The 18,398-nt window shown below is 42.7% G+C and overlaps 1 protein-coding gene across 1 annotated transcript; it reads left to right on the top strand.

Moving 5' to 3' along the window:
* The first annotated feature begins 24 nt into the window (after window positions 1–24).
* VKORC1L1 (vitamin K epoxide reductase complex subunit 1 like 1) lies at window positions 25–17,878 on the top strand. The gene is made up of 3 exons (XM_064166257.1): window positions 25–252; window positions 13,051–13,160; window positions 13,796–17,878. The coding sequence occupies exons 1-3, from the start codon at window positions 59–61 to the stop codon at window positions 14,020–14,022; spliced, it is 531 nt and encodes a 176-aa protein (XP_064022327.1). The 5' UTR covers window positions 25–58; the 3' UTR covers window positions 14,023–17,878.
* The last annotated feature ends 520 nt before the right edge of the window (window positions 17,879–18,398 follow it).

Genomic DNA, 18,398 nt, shown 5'->3' with positions numbered 1-18,398 from the left:
TGCGCCGCTCCCCTGCGCCGGGCGCGCGTCGCGGGCTGAGGCGGAGGGAGGGGGTAAGATGGCGGCGCCCGTCCTGCTGCGAGTGTCGGTGCCGCGCTGGGAGCGGGTGGCCCGCTCCGCCGTCTGCGCCGCCGGCATCCTGCTCTCCCTCTACGCCTGCCACCTGGAGCGGGAGAAGGGCCGCGACCTCCACTACCAGGCTCTGTGCGACCTCAGCGAGCGGGTCCGCTGCTCCGCCGCCATCACCTCCAGGTGAGTCGCGGATGGGCGCCGCCGTCGCCGTCTCAGGCCGCCGCGGGGAGAAGGGGCAAGGGATATGGGGAGCGGCGAGGCCTGGCCGAGGAGCGCTGTCCGCGTTGCCTCTGGGCCTGAGGCAGGGGCCGCCGAGCGGCTGGGCCGGTTCTCGGTGGGGGGCGCTTGGCCGAGCGTGCGGCCGGCGCAGGAGCCTGCAGCTGCGTGCGGGACGCGTCCCGGGGAGGGCTTGTCTGGGGCACGGAGGGGACAGGGCAGCTGCGGGCTGTGCTGAGAGCCACGGAGAGGACGGGCCCGGGAGGAGCGTGTCAGGGCTCCGCATTTAGGCAGCCTTTCGCTGGAAAGCTGGCGTGGGAATGAGGTCGTAGGGTGAGGCACCCGCGATTTCTGTGGTGTAATCGATGGCAGTTAGCTGGAATGACAGGCAGCGTAGTGGTAAACGTGTGAGTGAAATGCTGCGGGTATGCCTAGTGATTGAGGCCAATAGAAACACGTACAGTTGCAGATACTTGGCACGGGGCTATTTTAATTGGGGTATCTGAATTGCTTTTTCATTAAAGTGTGACCTGGCAGCACAGGAGATTGCCTTCGTGGTAGAGAGGAAATGTTTAATTCGAGAGAGATGTCTGCCTCGGCAGCAAAAACACAGCCCAAATCCTGGTTTATTTTGCAGGTTTCCTGTCAGTTATCACTTTGGCCTTCAGAAAACAACTGCTTATGGCTCTTATTTCTGTTCAGAGAGTCAGTGTATAAATTTTAATAAGCTACTGGCTCGGTTTGTTTTCAAGTACCTAATTGCTTGAATCATAACAGATTAAGTCTTTTCATTGCTTTGCAGTTACAAGAGCTTCCAATGTTAATGTGCTGTGAGAAGTAACCTTGGGTGTAATTTGGCTAGGAAACTCTCCTTGAAGCATATTCTCAAGTGTTTCAACTCAAGAAATAAAATTATTTGTCCAGCCAGCTCAGAACTGTTCTGTGCATATGTATAGGCACGTAAAGACTCTTGCAGTGGTATCCTCAAGTAAGGAGCTTGAGAGGGTTTTAGTTCTTCAGCAAATGCATGTATGAAATGTTTCCTTTATTTTTTGTAATGAGAAAGATGCTGTTATCAAGTACTCATTTGAGTACTCAAGCTTTTCCTTTATTTCTTCCTCTCAGTGTAACCTGTATGAAAGCTGCCACAGTTCTCATAAACATGATATATTATCGTAACAAGCCAGGCAGGGTAGATGTGCAGATATTCCATCAAGGTGGAAAGAGGTTAAATTGGTTAGGCAAAACATCCAGAGAACTTTTAACTCTTAAAACCACATCTAGGGTGGCAGAAGTGGGCTTGTGCTATGTTACAGAGAGATGTGTGTCTATGAGTGCCTGAAAGGAGCCTCCTGTGATTGAACAAAGGCTTTGATTCTGCTGCCTCCTGTTTGTGAAGGTGCTTGTGTCTGTACTTGAGGAGTGTCTTGAGGTGAGAAGTTTCAGTCCAAACAGAAAAACTTCCATAAGCATGCCAGATAGCTTAAGCTTTTAAATTAAAATAATACTTAGGCTACTGTGGTTAAACCACAAAAATACTGTCAGTAATCTAAAGCTTACCACAGCTAATAGAGTTACAAAGAGAATAGCAGGGATTTAAATACCTAAGTAGGCTGTTGTACAGAATTGGTCCTCTGTTGGCTTTTTATTGGTTCAAATGCTGCTGTTGAGTCAGGGAGTCTGAAGTTTAATGCCTGTTTATTAAACACTTTGAAGAAGGAATAAATTGCAATTATATCTTCAAGTATTTCTAATTATGGAATAACAGTTGTTAATGATCGTGTTCATTAGTGGTGCTGCAGCTGAAACCTGGAGTATGCTGTGGTAAGATCAGTAAATGCTTTTCCTGCAGGAATTCGGTGCAATGCTGTGAACAGTTAGGGATAAACCCACTCAACTAAAATTTCCTGAGCAGTTGCTAGAAGAATCATGCTTAAAGATTGAGGAATTGCAAATGTCAGGATAGCTTGTGGTGATTAGTGCAGGTGGGAAAAGCAGTTGTGGAAAAGGAGCATGCAAGTTCTGTTCAGTCAAACCATATTTGGAGAAGAATGTTGTTGTACAGGGCGCAGACAAAAAAGGAGTATTGCTTTAAAATCAAGGCAGGAGAGCAAGCATTAGACTTAAAGTAAGAATAACATTGAAAGCAATTAATCTTATTTTTCCTCTTGCTTCAGTTCCCTATCCCTCAAACGCTCTCTCTCTGTCCAGCGCAGTATTCCTTGTCACTACCGAATGTCACCAAAGTTTCTCTGGAGCTTGATTTCTATGAGGAGCTTTTAACTGCTGTTTAGATTTCACCCCAATAGCAGAGTTTCAAATCTAGTGTTCCAGATTTTTCCATGTATAATGCAGATTGATCTTTCCACCATTTCTTTAGTCATTAATCTCAAAATATTTGATGAGCTGAGTTAGGTCTACAGAGTTAAATGCCTGACAGACTTGTACTTTGTGGCTTTTGTTGTCTTCTAGAGTGTTCACTTGGTTGTATGACTGTTTGAACTAGATTTACTTTACTTGACTTCAGCATGTCTAGTGTTGACTCTAGCAGTGGAATGAACTTTGAAGGGTACATTATGGTGTTGGGATTTATTTTAGCTGCATGGAATAATTAGAATAAATCAGTGTATAGCTTCTTGAGCTGAATTACTTCAGAATTAACTTCTGGTCTTCAGGGAGAGTGTTTTCTGTGGTTTTGGGTTGGGTTTGTTTTTTTTCACTAACAAGCTGTTTGTATTTCAAGGCTTGCTTTTAAGCCAAATCTGGTATTGGCACAACAATGAGAACAGAACTGTAAAGATTAGCAGCACGCAGAGGGAGGAGAATGGAAAAGTCATATCAGAGGCTGACTCATCAACAAGATTATGTTGGGAGATACGTCTTCCTGGTATCCCTTATTCACAGTCCTAATGGTCAGCATATTTCAAGCATTTATCATGGGGAAAGTTCACAAAATAGTTTAGAGAAGAAAACAGCTTAGGGCTGTGTAATGACCACTGTTATTTTCTAAGTAGGAGTAAGGGGAGGTATTGGGGCACTACCTGGTGTTTTCATCTGGCAATTGCTGTAGGTGTTTTAAGTGAATTGCTTCCTCGCATTTGAGAATAATGAAGTGGCAAGAATGGCTTTATTTATACTGGAATTGGCTACTAGCAGTTCCTGAAAAAGCTTTTTGGTTTTGCTGTTATAGTTTCACAGAGAGAATTAAGCTTAGGCAAGTTTGAAGTCCTAGGCATAGCAAAATGGCTTGAAAGGTAAGTGTGGTAAGTAGTGGGCTCTGTCCTTTAAGTTTCTGCATGCTCAAAGAGACTTTTGGGTCTTCTGATAAGCTTCTACTTTCTGTCTTGATTTAAGGTTCCTGCAGGGTATATTAGTGGATAGTTCATTTCAAAGGACTTTCTGTTTTCTGGCATGTGTTAATGCTGTAACAACTTCAATACAGGCTTAAGATAACTGGCATGAAGGACCAAAGGACACATGTTGTTGTGTGTCTTTAGCAATATTTGTAGCTTTTGGCGAGGTGTCTAAGTGAAGAGCTTTGGAAACAGTCAATATTGATCTAGGTTAACATCTTTAGCTGACTTACTGAATCACAGAGTCATAGAGGTGGTTAGAGACTTCTGGAGATCGTCTAGTCCAACCCCTCTGCCAGGGCAAGTTGTGAAGGATGGCATTTAGGTGGACTTTGAATGACTGCAGAGAAGGAGACTCCACCACCTTTCTGGGCAGCCTGTTCCAGTGCTTCATTACCCGCAATGTAAAGAAGTTCCTCCTTGTGTTTAGGTGGAACCTTCTATGTTCAAGTTTGTGCCCATTACCTCTTGTCCTGTTGCTGGGCACAACTGAAAAAAGACTGGCCCCATCCTTTTGACACTCACCCTTCTAATTAATTAAGTATTGAGAAGATCCTCACTCAGTCTTCTCTGCTCCAGGCTGAAAAGTCCCAGGTCCTCTGGCCTTCATAAGACAGATGTTCCAGTCCCCTAATATAATTTCAGTCCTTTCCCATACCCTTCAAGCAGTTCCCTGTCCTTGAATTGGAGAGCCCAGAACTAGACACAGTACTCCACTGCTAAAGAAGTTCTAAAGACAAAATGGGATTTTAAGAATCTCTGTTCTGGATATAATCTATTTTAGGGATTCCCTGTTCTGAACTTCATGCCAGTGTGCAGAAGGGGATGGCATCTTGGAGCCACTTTGTTCTGAAAAAATGCATATCTGTCTTAGGTTTTCTAGTGCATGCATCAAAGTTATCATCTGGTAGATCTCAAAAATGTCCATTTGTAACATTTTGCATGTGTGGACATTGCTGTGCCAAGCCTGGCCTGTGACAGCTGCAGTATCATTGTGGTGGTGTGCTCACATTCATAATTTGTTTTAAGCAGTGACTTTAGACCCATGTAAATGTTACATTTGATTTCCTCAGTCTTGTGACATAGCACTAGAGCTCTGTGCTGTGTGAGTGTAATGACGTTGCTGTAGAGCTTACTCCTCTGCAGAGTGTGTGCAGTTATGCTGTGACTTAAAACCTTGACCAGTGCTGTTTCTCCAGTGAGGCATACCTTGGCAGAACTATTGTTCTGGTGCATCTTCAAAGAGTGCAGAGTGGCAGAGTGCAAACTGACAACAACCACCATGTTACCTAAGGAAATGGCACATGAACAAACCAACTTCTCTGACCTCTTCCCTAACCTGATCTTTGTACTGCAGGCTCCTGTTCAGTTGTGCTGTGAGGCAGTCCCTGTAAAGTTGATGCCTGTCAAGTTTGGTTGATTCCAGGTTATATATAACAGTTATCTTTCATGTTGATGGCAAGTTCCTCGTGTCCCAGCATTTCTTTTTTTCTCATAGGCAGGCATTCAGATGCCCGAGGTTGACAGCTGCAGTTGTTAGTGGCCAGTGTAAGGTGAGAAATGGCAAAGGTGGCTTTAGGCAGGTAGGGGGAAGCTTGTGAACCCTTGTGAACCAGTGTAGACAAACCAGGTCTGTGTGCTTTCCTGAAATATCACCTTTTTTGTAAGTCTTTACTCTTGGCTAGTCAGTAATTTCCTTAACCTGAGCCAAGCTATTGTTTTTGTTGAACACCTTTCAATCTGTATAGAAAGAAAAGGAGCTTGATTGAACTGCTGAAGGGCAGGACATGGTGCAGCTGCCATCAAAGTGTAAACTCCTCTTGAGCCTCAGCTGTAATCTGTCTCTAATTTAAAATCAGTTGTTTATTTGTGAGGTCTGCAGATGACTAAATCGAAGGTGTAATTGTGCTGCTTCTGTCATTTTGTAGCAAGGATTAGTTTTTTCTGCTGTCAGAGGGAAGGTTTGAAGATGTCTAGTTCGTTGATTAGGCAGGGGAAGTCAGACAGTCTGTCGAGCTCCTTCCACTTTGCTCCAGCAGGTTCAGATGATGGTGAGTTTCACAGCTGTAGCTAGATCAGTGTAATAGAAGTTTTACAGCTAAGGATACTGAGCCAAAACAAAAAAAGCAGACAACTTAAGGCCAAGAAAAGTTGTTGCATTCTGCTTTAAGTCTGGCTTGTAGAGAAGATTTTGCTTCTGTGTGCATTAATTTATTTGACTTTTTTTCTTCTTTCATGGCAAAGTCTAACAAGGATTTGAGTTGCTAAAGTTTCACAAAAACAGACCTAGTGCTGAACAGAAGGGAAAAGGGAGATCTCTGTTGAAGCAAAAAAGACCTGCTGTATGAGCTAATGTTGTCTGTACCATTTGCTCTGCCAGCCAGACCACAAATAAGAGTCAGAGCTGAGAGATAATGGAATGAAGTGGGGAGGCAGGGTGCAGAGACTGGAGGATGTGAGCTGGGAGGGGTCCCCAGGTTATTCCATGTGCTGGAGAAGGAAGATCTTCAACATTAGTTCCAAATCTCGTGGTTCTCAAAGCAGCAGAAGCTGATGCTTCAAGTCATTTGTGTCTCCATCTTTCTAACAAAAAATTGTTGCCTTAAATGCTTGAGACTAAGATACACAGTGGCACATCTGTTATAAAATGCAGTACCCCAACTCCATCAGTCACTCCTGAGAGTTTTTCAACCTTCAACACTGGTACACATCAACATGTGTAGTTGTACTTTCCATTAATGTGTCATTTTTCAGCTTGATGGGAATTTGCAGTAGGGCTGAGAATTATTTTGCCTGATGCAAAATAAAATTTACAAAGTACCTATAGTTTAAATCCAGGCTTCGTTTTTGGTAGCTTAATAAAGAGATTATGTAGAAGGACTAAAATGCTGGTAGCTTGTAGCTTGAATAACCAGAGCTGAAGGGAGGCTGTAGCCAGGTGGGGGTTTGGCTCTTCTGCCAGACAACCAGCAACAGAACAAGGGGACACAGTCTCAAGTTGTGCTTGGGGAGTTATAGGCTGAATATCAGGAGGAAGTTCTTCACAGAGAGAGTGATTTGCCATTGGAGTGAGCTGCCCAGGGACGTGGTGGAGTGGGCATCCCTGGAGGTGCTCAAGCAAAGACTGGACGAGGCTCTTAGTGCCATGGTCTAGTTGATTGGATAGGGCTGGGTGCTAGGTTGGACTAGATAATCTTGGAGGTCTCTTCCAACCTGGTTGATTCTATTCTAAGCTGCTATAGAAACTGCCATAAAGTAATTAACCACTGTCTGGCTGGTATTTTGTTGATCTAGGCACTGAGATTTTTTCCAAACTGTTTTCTGATGTGGAACAGGAGGATATGTAGAATAAAATTCCTGTTGTTTTTGCTAAATAATAATGGTAAATATGGTTAATAACAATAGTAAAAGAAAATATTTAAACATGAAGTGCATCTTTTTTTTTTGAGCACACTGGCAAGTTTCCCAATGAGGATTTTCCATCTCTCTGCTTTCTCATGGCCTCTAATTGAAGGATTTTACTTAATGTTTTCAAACTGTTAGGGTGGCTTAAGTAACCCTGTAACCATGAACTCCAAACTCGTCTAGTGAAGCCACAAAGAGGCTGCAACTGAAGTTTCTCAACATTGCAAAGTATTAACATGCTGCAGGTCCTTTGCCCTTTGCATGAACTCTTCACTGAAGGTCATGTGTGAGCATAAGCCAGCTCTGCTCACCTCCTTAGAACTTCCCTTCTGTGTCTTGACTCTCTGAAGGTAGATGACACTTGAGGAAATGTGCACATCACTTGTCAGGGGTCAGCTGGTTATTAGAAAATGGTGGTTATTTCTTCAGGGTTACAAAATGATCAGTGATGCTTCTTGCTGATAGCAAAATAATGCTTATGGAATGAAAAATCATTCCAAAATGAGGGACTCTAATGTGCTACTCAGGAAACAACTTGAGTTCTTTACTTACCGCTCTGAAGATGTATATATTTTCTCTTTATTAATCTTTAGGCTCATTTCATTGCAGCAAACCTAAAAATGGAGAGAAATGTGTTGGAAAACCTGCTGCTGCAGAATGTGTTCTCCGATTTCTGAGTTGTACCTGCCATTTAATAATCTGGTTTTCTGAAGGATTTGATAGCATTTTCAGCTAGACACTTAGAGGACTAGAATGGGAGCTGGGATGTGTGTGCTTTGTTCAGGGCACCTGCTCCTCACAGGTTACCAAAGGTAGCTGGGCTTGACCCAGTCTAGCACTGTTATTTTAATGTTAAAATGAGAATACAATAGTTGGTTCTTCCCTTGACATGAGGATTAAGGATTGCTCAGTGAAATTGAGGTGATTCTGGCATTCATCACCAGAGGATGTTGTGGAAATCAAAAGTATGCGTTTGGAAAGCATCTAGGTACTTTCTGGAAGGCTTCAAGTTGGGCTACTGAGCTTGGTGATGCAGGTGAAATCCCAATTCAGAAGTTTCCCGAGCCGAGTCTTAACATAATGATAATTGAGGTCAAGGAGAGTGTCTTAGTGAATGATCTCTTTGTAAAAGCCTTTAAAAACCATCCACAGCTGCCTGTCAGAATTGGGGTGCTTGGCTGGAAAAAACAGTATAGCACTTCTGGTGGAGTGGATGAGAGAATCATCAGATTCCTGCCTAAATACCTACTTCTTGTTTCTTTCTTTGGACTTTGTGTTAGTCATGCTTCGAATTCTGCTGCTTTTTCAGCTAGTACCGATAGCTCTCATAGCTTTTAAGTTGTTAAACATGGGGGTTGTTACTTGTCTTTCAAAGTGATGGAGATACTAGTGTCTTGGGTGAGGTTCTCTCAGGCCTTTCTGCCGGTGGTAATATCTTTGCTAGATTACAGTGAAATGTTTAGAAATGAAGTGTGCTTCCATAATACGCTGTATGCAACACAGAGGATGTTCAGAATGGTGCAGAAGAGGTATTGGAGATTGCTGCTGGAAGCTGTTTTGAAGAACACTGAGTTGCAGCTGCAGGTGGGCAGTGAAGCAGGTTGTCAGCTTGAACAGAGAGGGAATTTGAGCGATGTGAAACATACAGAGAGAGATCTTACAGATTTATTTTAAAACTTCCTTGAGGTTAACCCAGGTAGCCTCTTTTTTAATGGGAGTGAAACTCAGGTGTGGCACAGGTAGGCTTGCCACATGTTTGTCATGGTGCTCTGAATCACTCAGGGTGACCTCAGCTTGGTTTTCACAACACAGCACTTGACTGCTTTGGGAGAGGAGTCACAAGTCAGTACCAGGAAAAAGTTGATGATGTTGGACTATGGTTTTATCATGCAGTGCAAGCAGCTCTTTAATTAGGGCAGTTGGGTTTAGTTAGCATTCAATATCCAAAACCTTAATCCAAGTTAACAGTAGTTCTTGCAAATTCTGTTTTTATAAGAGGGGCAAGATCCATGAAGAACTTCAGAGCAGTTCAGTCCTCACTCATGTTTTACTTGAAGTTTCCTCTGTAAGGATTGCAGACATTCTTCTTGCTGTTTGCTTGCTGTATGTTTTTAGAATTGATGTTACCATAGCTCAGGTGTGATTTGCTTGATTTTGGTATGGAAAACATGATTTTCATTCTTGGTCTTTGTCTGTCTTCTAATTGCTTGTAAAAGCATTGTGCATTTTAGTGGGATTTGGAATGTCCTTGATAGAATCAGGAGATATTCAGTAGAGAAGTTAGGTGGAAATATAAAGATACAGGCTAAATATTTTGCTTTTCAGTTTAATGCAGGAAGCTTCCTCACACTCCAAGTTTTGTAAGCCTGGAAAAAGTGCTTTTGTTTTAAATCCAAGGCTTTTTAGGTGTCCTGAAGTGTGTAGAATGAGATGCAAGATTAGAGCTGTATTTCATGAGCTGAAATTTAATACTTGATGTCCTTAAAGCTGCTACAAGGCCAACAAGATACTTAATGAACTACTGCATGTGGAAAAAGCTTTCACCGTGCTCTGACCTTGCAGCTTCTGAGTGGTCACTTGGGACCACTGACTGTCAGGAAGGGCTTGAACTCGTTGTCTTTCCAATGGCAACCTTTTATTCACTTCCAGAATAACTCTAGAGAGAAAACTTGGGAGTCTAAAGTTTCTAGTGTTCAAAGCTCGAGTTTGCTGTTGAACACTATAGGATCTCATGAGTGAGAGCTTACAGCTAGGGCAGGGAGAGAGTAGGGATTCAGCATCCTGCAGTTACTTTAGGCTGATGTGAAACCATTCTTTGTGTTGTGCTCTTGATGAGGAAGGCCTGAACGTGTTCAAATGGAGTTTAATGTCACCCTACAAAGAATTCTCACTCAGACTGGAGCAATAAGTTGCACTTGAAAATAGTAAGCTGAAGTATCTGTAAATGTGGCCATACAGAAAACCTGTACTGTGTTTTTTCTGGCTCTTTTAATACTGCATTTGGTAGCTGGAGCACACAAGAAAATTGTTACATGTGCTGGGACCATCTTATCAAAGTAAGGCTAAAACATAAACAATTCTCACTTAAAATCCAGATAACATTCTGTGTGTGAGAGGAAAATCTTGCCATAGCTGAGATTCTTTGGAACTTAGAGTATTTCTTTAATGTTTGCTTATGTGTTTGTCTTAATGCTTGCTTATTTGTGCATGGAGTTTGGTCTTTTAAAATCTTGCCCTCATGGCTCCCTTAGCTGTGAAGTGCCATTTTTTTTTTTCAGGTATTTGGTATTCATCCTTGATGCTACTTTCATAGAATCATAAAATGGTTTAGGTTGGAAGGGACGTCCAAAGGTCATCTAGTCCAACTCCTTGCAATGTGCAGGGACATCCTTATCTAGAGCAGGTTGCCAAGAGCCTTGTCAAGCCTGACCCTGAATATCTCCAGGGTTGGAGCTTCAACTACCTCTCTGGGCAACCACCACCCTCATGGTAAAGATCTTGTTCCTGACATCCAGCCTAAATCTCTTCTAAATTCAAACTGTTGTCCCTCATCCTATCACTACAGGTCTTCACAAGCAGTCTCTCTCCGTGCTTGTAGCTCACTTCAGGTACTGTGAGTCTGCTGTTGGGTCTTCCAGAGCCTTCTCTTCGCCAGGCTGAACAGCCACAGCTCCCTCAGCCTGTTCTCACAGGAGAGGTGTTCCAGCCCCCAATCATTTTTGTGGCCCATCTCTGTACCTGCACCATCAGGTCCATGTCTTTCCTGTATTGGGGACCCCAGAGCTATATGCAGTACTCAAGGTGACATTTTACCAGAGCAGGGTTTAAGTGGCAGATTCACTTTGTCCACAAGCATTACTGTACACTGCCTGGAACTGTTCATCTTCATAGGCTGCAGGGAGTATCTGTCACCAGCTTTTGTCTCCCATGGATCCATGGCCCCAGACTTGGGCTGAGATTGACTACTCCTCCCAGCAATTAACTTTGTGTCTTCCTGATCCTTCAGTAGCTCTGGCATATGAGGCATTGTCCCTGTGGAAAAGCAGCTATGCTGGCTTGAAGCTTTATGTTTGCACCTCATTTTCACTTCAGTCATTGAGAAGAGTTGAGACCAAAGTAGTTGAAAGTACATTTGCTTTGTTTTGTTTGGGTTTTTAACTGTTTATGCAGTAAATGTGGGTCTTGGGAATTAGGACCTAATTCTCTACTTGATTTGTTGAGATGGAAGGGCGACGAGGCTGGTGAGAGGCCTCGAGCACAAGCCCTACGAGGTGAGGCTGAGGGAGCTGGGGTTGTTTAGCCTGGAGAAGAGGAGGCTCAGGGGTGACCTTATTACTGTCTACAGCTACCTGAGGGGTGGTTGTGGCCAGGAGGAGGTTGCTCTCTTCTCTCAGGTGGCCAGCTCCAGAACAAGAGGACACAGCCTCAGGCTGCGCCAGGGGAAATTTAGGCTGGAGGTGAGGAGAAAGTTCTTCACTGAGAGAGTCATTGGGCACTGGAATGGGCTGCCTGGGGAGGTGGTGGAGTCGTCATCCCTGGGGCAGTTCAAGGCAAGGTTGGATGTGGCACTTGGTGCCATGGTCTAGCCTTGGGCACTGTGGTAAAGGGTTGGACTAGATGATCTGTGAGGTCTCTTCCAACCTTGGTGATACTGTGATACTGTGAGTATAATGTTAATTGTTAATAGGAAGTTTGAGTTAAAATTACTAATTTGAGTTTGCTATGAAAATAATGCGTAAGTGCTTTGGAGATGGTGTAAAGTTGTTCTTACTGTGGTACCCTTCTTGTGTGAGGAGATGGTTTGTAATGTGGGGGTAACCTTTCCCTGGTCTCAGATGTCTGGCCAAATCTATCAGCAGCTTTCCTGTAGTGTTTGCAGAGCAAACTTATGCTGTGTCTTGATTCAGTACAACCATGGCCTCTCATACAACAAGCTGGTTAGAGACTGCACTTCTCTTGGCATAGATGTGGTAGGGTGGTGGTTTCTGTGGCAGCAGTGGTGAGGAATTGTGGGGGTTTTACGTAGTTGTGTGACAAGCTGATAACATTGAACCTAGCTTCTCATTTTTGTAGTGCTTGGCTTGATGCTCCAGAGATGTGTTGGCAGGTGTCCTAATGTTCTCCTGTGGATTCAGTTGTCTTTTGAGGCAGTTTTATCTTCTCTTCAGATTTTCAAGTGATGCTAATAAATACAGTCCTCACTTTGCTTTTACAGATAGCAGCATGATCTGCCTTAGGGCATAAAATTAATGGTTTCTAGTACAAATGCATTTGCTAATTTAATCTGTTACCCCTCTTACTGCAGCAGCAGTTTTGTAGGGCTTGTGCCACTTTCTCCCGTGGCACTAAAAGCTGGAAGTCACATTGTGGTTCAGGTGCTGGTTCAAGATGTCTCACTGTGCATGTGCTCTAACAAACGAGGTCTGTGCAGCTTGTTATGGTGCCATCCCCAGCTCACCTGCTTGACAGATTTGGGTTCCTCCTGAGCTGTTAGACTGATCAGGAGCAGCTGAAGTGCAAGCATATGTTGAGATTTGCTTGCTCTGATGATGCCAGCGACGTAAATGCTGGCATTGCTGGTAACAACCAATTACCAAGTTGGACCATTTTCCCTCAGCTGTCTGGTGAGCATGTGTTGGATGTAGGGTGCTAGGGAGAAATGCTGAAGGTATTGGAGGAAGGAAATGTGTATTTCATAAAAGAGCTTTAAATTACCACCCTAGGATGCAGCCATGGTGTTTGGTGAGGCTGCAACTGTGAGAACTTGATGGCTCCTGGCACATCCAATAACTGACACCAGCAAAGTGTGGGGTGAAGTTGTATCTGGTGCACTCCTTAGTGCAAGTTGCTTGGTTTTCCAGTTTAACCCTGAGTGTCATACAAGACTGTCCAAATCAGGATATATGTGTCTATTTTTTTTTCTTCCCACCAGTGATGAATTGAAAATAGTGATGTAAAGCAGCAGGTGCCCAAAGAGAAGTTAATTAGTTTCCCTGTTTTACAGATGGGGTCGAGGATTCGGTCTGTTGGGTTCCATCTTTGGAAAGGACAGTGCAATAAATCAGTCAAACAGTGTTTTTGGACTCGTGTTTTATATACTACAAATGCTACTTGGTAAGTATTAATTCAGTTCAGCGCCTAAAGTACGTAACAGCTCTGTGGTGGTGATAGAGGAGTAACACATTGCACAGTCTACAAGAAACGAGCTAAATGGTTGTGATTTTTGTGTGTTTTGTAGCACCAATGATACATCTGTCCAAAGGGCTTAAAAAATCAGATGATAACAGGCAGTTACGTTCTCTCCTGCTGTGCTGTTGATACTGTCGTGACACTTGCTGCACTTGCTCACTTAAATATTTTTAGTGTTGGGTTGCACAATAGAAAAGAGAGAATAAAAATGGAATTTACAACTTGTGCAAGAGTAACAGAGGTAGCTGCCAAAAAAAGGGCATCAAGAGTCATCCAGTTTTAACTGCGTGGCCTGCTCTAAAGCTGTTAATATTAACAGACAACTTCACCAACCTCAGGAATACAGAAGATGGTAAACACTACTCAAACTTCTTGTCAAGGGGCTGGTACAGAACTAGGAGCTCCCTTCCCAGTAGTGATTTGTCAGCCCTCCTGAACTCATGGTGTTTTAAACAGACTTGTGTGACACAGGCTTGAGTTGGAATTGACGCTTAGGCTTTTTGCTGTGTGTGGAAGATGGGGAGCGAGCAGGCGTAGTAACTTTCTCTCTCTTGTTGCAGGTATGACAGCAAGTGCAGTAGCAGCTCTAATCCTCATGACATCCTCCATAGTGTCTGTATTAGGGTCATTGTACTTGGCATACATTCTGTACTTCGTGCTGAAGGAATTTTGCATTGTCTGCGTCATCACATACTTGCTGAACTTCATTCTCTTTATCATCAACTACAAACGACTAGTTTATTTGAACGAGGCCTGGAAACGGCAACTCCAACCCAAACAGGAATAACCCCTGTTTGAACTTTTGACTGACAGTCTGAAGAACCAACTTCCATTAAGTTTATTTTGCAGTAATTTTTTTATTCTCCATATCAGACACTTCCCCCAAGAATCATAACTGATTTTTTAATTATAAATTTGAAGGGGCCCCAGCTAATTATTGTTTTCTTTTTGGTGCGCGTGTGCTAATCTTCAATTTAAATGTGGTTATGAAAGAAAGCTCTAATACAATCAAAGACAAGCTTTAACTTTACTTTGAAGGAGTTTTAGCCACAGCAAAAACCTAGACTCTCTTTCTTCCCCCCTCCACTTGTGAAGTGGGTAACACTTGCTATAAAATATCCTGTATATAAATTCAGGTATAACAAGATGTGATCATGACATTGAATATTCTAGACTAGCATTACCATATTTAATGTTGCCATGTTTACAGTATGTGTATTACTTTTTTTATTATTTCAGCTGATGGACTTAGATTTGACTAGGACTTATCCTGTAAATAAAATGAGAAATAGTTGGTTTCATCCCTGGAGAACTCACTGTACAATCAGTTTTGTTAGCCTGGGAGCTGGCAGTGTTCGGCTAATAAGCCGAGTGACACGATGGAAGAAGTGACCTCTGTAGAGAACACCGTATTGCTGCACTCTCTGCTGGTGCTTTCACCAGAGTGGTGGCTGAGGGTTGCTCCATCTTTTCTTCTTTTTTCTTTTTATGATGTTTTTTTTTTCCCTCCAGTAACAAAAATGGAATTAAAGCTGAAACCTGAAGTATGTCTGTTAAACCACAACTTCATCAATTTCTGTACAGAATGAACATAGCTTAATGTGGTCAATGGAAGCTGCCATCAGGATATTATATGCAGATTGGGGGTTGGTGTATCAAAGAGTGGTCGTGGAAAGGACTTAATTTCCATGCAGAGCTGTTTCTTATTTAAACTGGGGTCACACAGCCAGTGTTACTAATGCTTGATGTTCTATGAGTGCTGCAGGATAGGATTGCAATTTGCAGTGGAAACCACTGACTGAGCAGGATAACCAAGCAGTGCTCTGAAGAAGCAGTTAATTGATCTTCCTCAGGATCTTTGGTTTGTGCTATATTGGGAAATGAACTTTAGGCCTGACACACAGAAGATCCCTTGGAAGGGCAACCTGTTTAGTGGGATAAGTAAGTAAATGTGCTCCTGAAAATGAAATGTGATATAGTGCTATCATTGCTCTTTCTAATAACTAACTGGGGAGGGAGGGGAAATTAAACTGCAGATTTAAACAAAGGAACAAAATTCTCAATGTGGTTTCTGTACTCAGTATTCTAAGGCTGAATGTTAAAAGTGCCTTCTGTCTTAAAATCTTAAACCAAATACTTTGTGTTGAGCTTGGCAGGCAGAAGTGTCCTTGCTGTAAAAATGACTGAACAAACAAAATTCCCAGCAGATTTGCTGGGGATAGAAGAGTATTAAGAGATGTGGTTTAGTTTTTAGACTGAGAAGTGGTAGCAGTATTGTTTCAGTTAACTTAATGCAATTAGAGGGTTGATGATGTGATTCGGAAAAGGTAAATCCTTGCGTTCCAGACTCTGTGACACCAAAATGTGTACGGTTCAGCTACTCTGTAACTGGTGCTGTGCTGCTCTTTGCCCCTGTCACCTTCAAAATGTGAAGAATTCCAACTGCTTAGCCATTTATGGAAACAATTAGTTGAATTTTAGGATTTTCTTCTTAAACACAAATGTCAGAGACACATTTAACATTGTATGGCAAAGTGGGTTATAAACACTAAGTTGCTGAGGATGCACTTGACTGTGAAACATGCAGTGTTCCGTAGAGAAAATAAGAGTTCTTGAGTTCACAAATTAGTATTTAAATTACTACTGGAGTAATTTTTCTGGCTTGTATCAAGGATGTAGGTGGAAACTGCTTTTCTGTATAGAGTTCTGTGGTATGAGTAACATCTGTTGCATGTAACACTAAATTTCTTGTCTAAGAGTTTTAGACAACAATTCATTAAATGCATTTTGTATTGACCAGAGTATAGTTAAAGCTTGTCTTGATGTTTAGTTCTGTCTCAAATGCCTTGAACTTTGATATGAGGGGAGTGAATGATGTCAAACTGCTCCCTTGAGGCTTTACATTGTTCTCTTACGAGCCTCGAGGCAATATCACTGTTTAATGTGTTGTATAGATTTCTTTGGATGCATTCCTGGGATCTACAGTGAGGCATCTTCGCCATCCAAGAGGTGAATGCGTGCTGCCCGCGATGGTTAGTCGCCGTGCTAATACCTCAGAGCAAGCAGCAATGGAGACAAATATAATCAAAGATTACTTGGTCCAGTTCCTCGGTGTAGTGCACACCAGAAAAGAAAAAAAAAAGCCCCATCAGCTGAAAGTTTAGGTGTTGGCTGACTTCGCTGTGTCTTGTGCTTGTCGGTGTGGGCATAGTCTGTCAATTCTGTTTGTTTAGTAAAATTGTTTAGGGCCAGATTTCCAGCTGCGTCTGCAGTCCTCCTTTGTGTGCACGTGGGGATCAAATGGCAATTGAGTTTGGTCTCTGGAAGAGTTTGCAGCTACACTCTGTGCACCAGCTTGCAAATCTGATCCTTAATTGTGAACTCTCTTGTCTCGTATGCTTTTCTTGCAGTTACTTTTTACTGGAAGTGATTTGCTAGAACTGGCCCTAACTCTCCTACTTTCTCTCTTGTGTGTCAGAAATGCAGTTGGCCTGGAAAAGGGCAAAATATTAGTAATAGCAGTAGAAATTTGGACTCTTTGCTTCCATTTCTTTGACTCTTGTTGCTCCCAATGATAGAAGCAGCATATTTCTTCCAGTAAAATTGCTGAGGTTACAGTGAGTAATGTGATGGTGATGGAAATTAGATGAGTGCTTCGTGCGACTGCCCCCCTGCCTGCCCACAGCCCAAACAAATGTGTTATTGATGTTAATTCGGCCCTTACAAATCTAAAGGACAGTAAACAATACCTGACCTGGCAGAGGGACAGGAAGGCATCACACTTACTCTGATTGTGGTTTCAACATCCGTGAGAGTGGAGAATGAAAAATTCCCACTATACAAATAGTGGTTCTCAATCTGGGCTCTTCCTTCTCCTCAGCTCTCAGAAGTTCTGCAGGGAGGGGTGGATTGAAAAGTCAAAAGAACCTCAACCCCAAACCTGCTTAGGAATTTAACATTCCTGGAATCCTCTTACTGTAAGGTACTTGCTACTCTTAAGGCCAACGAAGCATTCAAGTCTCGTTTAGGAAATGAATGTCCTTGGAAGTTTCTTACTGTGAAGTGTTTGCAGCTCAAAGGTCACTGAAACATTCCCTACTGCGGCCGATAGGTGAAGTGACAACAAATCTCTTACTGGGAGATTTCTGCAGACTGTAGCGTGTGTTTGTCTTCTGCTGTACAGAGTCTCTTGATTGTTCTGAAGGACTGGTGAGGTGATTCAGGCAGCACTCGATGCCCCTAATGGGCTAAGGTCAAAGAGAGTGATCTGATTGCTTCGGTTCTGCCAATGTTGTTTAAATGTGATCTAGACAAAACTGGTCCAGAAAAGATGAAAGTGTTGTTACCATGAAACTGTATTAAGCATGGCCTAAATATTAGGTGTTTGTTCTGTATAGTATGTTCCATCAACTATTTATTACCAGTGCTTTAAACTCCAAATTAAACACCCATTCAAGTGAAGTCACTGGGCAGATGTTCCCTTGATCAATTATAGGTTGGGAGATTCTCTACGGGAGGTTTAGGATACAATTTTGCTAGCAGGTAAAACAATGTAAATATGTATGGATTCTATTTGTTGCACATAACTTTTTTGGTATATAAAAAAGAAAAAGAAAAGAAAATAAATGTAGAAATTACCTGTGGATGTCTTGCTGCAATCATTCTAATGCTGCATTCATGCAGTCCAAACGTTAAGAGCTTGAATGAACCCAATCAGAGGCCTTTTTGGACTCAGACTGAGCCTTAGAAACTGTTTTTTTTAAAGTCAGTACTGTAATTCTGTCTCTAGAAATGTACTCAGTTGTGATGATGATTTTTTTTTCCCAGACATTATTAGCAGTAGAAGGGATAAAGCACTGGGGTCCCCAGGGAGTCCAGTGTATAGAATTTCTGCAGCTTCATCCTGTCTTGCTGAATGTTGTGCATGGGGGGGTGTAAAAGGTTGAGCAGTGTTGACTGGAGGTATGAACCATTCTGTTCTCTAAACAACCTGTCCAGTGTGGTGTTGTTACCACTTCCTGCTTTCCCTGGTTCTGTAGGTCTGCTTTAACTCCAACAAGATCACAAAGTACCTGCTGACTGCTGTATGTTTCCCAGGATTGGAGGGATTGGGAAGCAGGGAGCTTTTGGGGAAGGGTTGGATAGGGGGTGTGGGGCTATGAC

The sequence above is a fragment of the Pogoniulus pusillus genome, chromosome 27 (assembly GCF_015220805.1).
Source record: "Pogoniulus pusillus isolate bPogPus1 chromosome 27, bPogPus1.pri, whole genome shotgun sequence".
Lineage (NCBI taxonomy): Eukaryota > Metazoa > Chordata > Aves > Piciformes > Lybiidae > Pogoniulus > Pogoniulus pusillus.
The sequence above is the reverse complement of the archived record's forward strand: the minus strand, read 5'-3'. Positions and strand labels throughout refer to the sequence as shown.

Excerpts from the sequence above, each read along its gene's own strand:
- VKORC1L1 (XM_064166257.1), top strand. The coding sequence starts at position 59 with ATGGCGGCGCCCGTCCTGCTGCGAGTGTCGGTGCCGCGCTGGGAGCGG. Across the intron at positions 253-13,050 it reads TCCGCCGCCATCACCTCCAG|ATGGGGTCGAGGATTCGGTC; the intron begins GTGAGTCGCGGA and ends CCTGTTTTACAG. Across the intron at positions 13,161-13,795 it reads TATACTACAAATGCTACTTG|GTATGACAGCAAGTGCAGTA; the intron begins GTAAGTATTAAT and ends CTCTTGTTGCAG.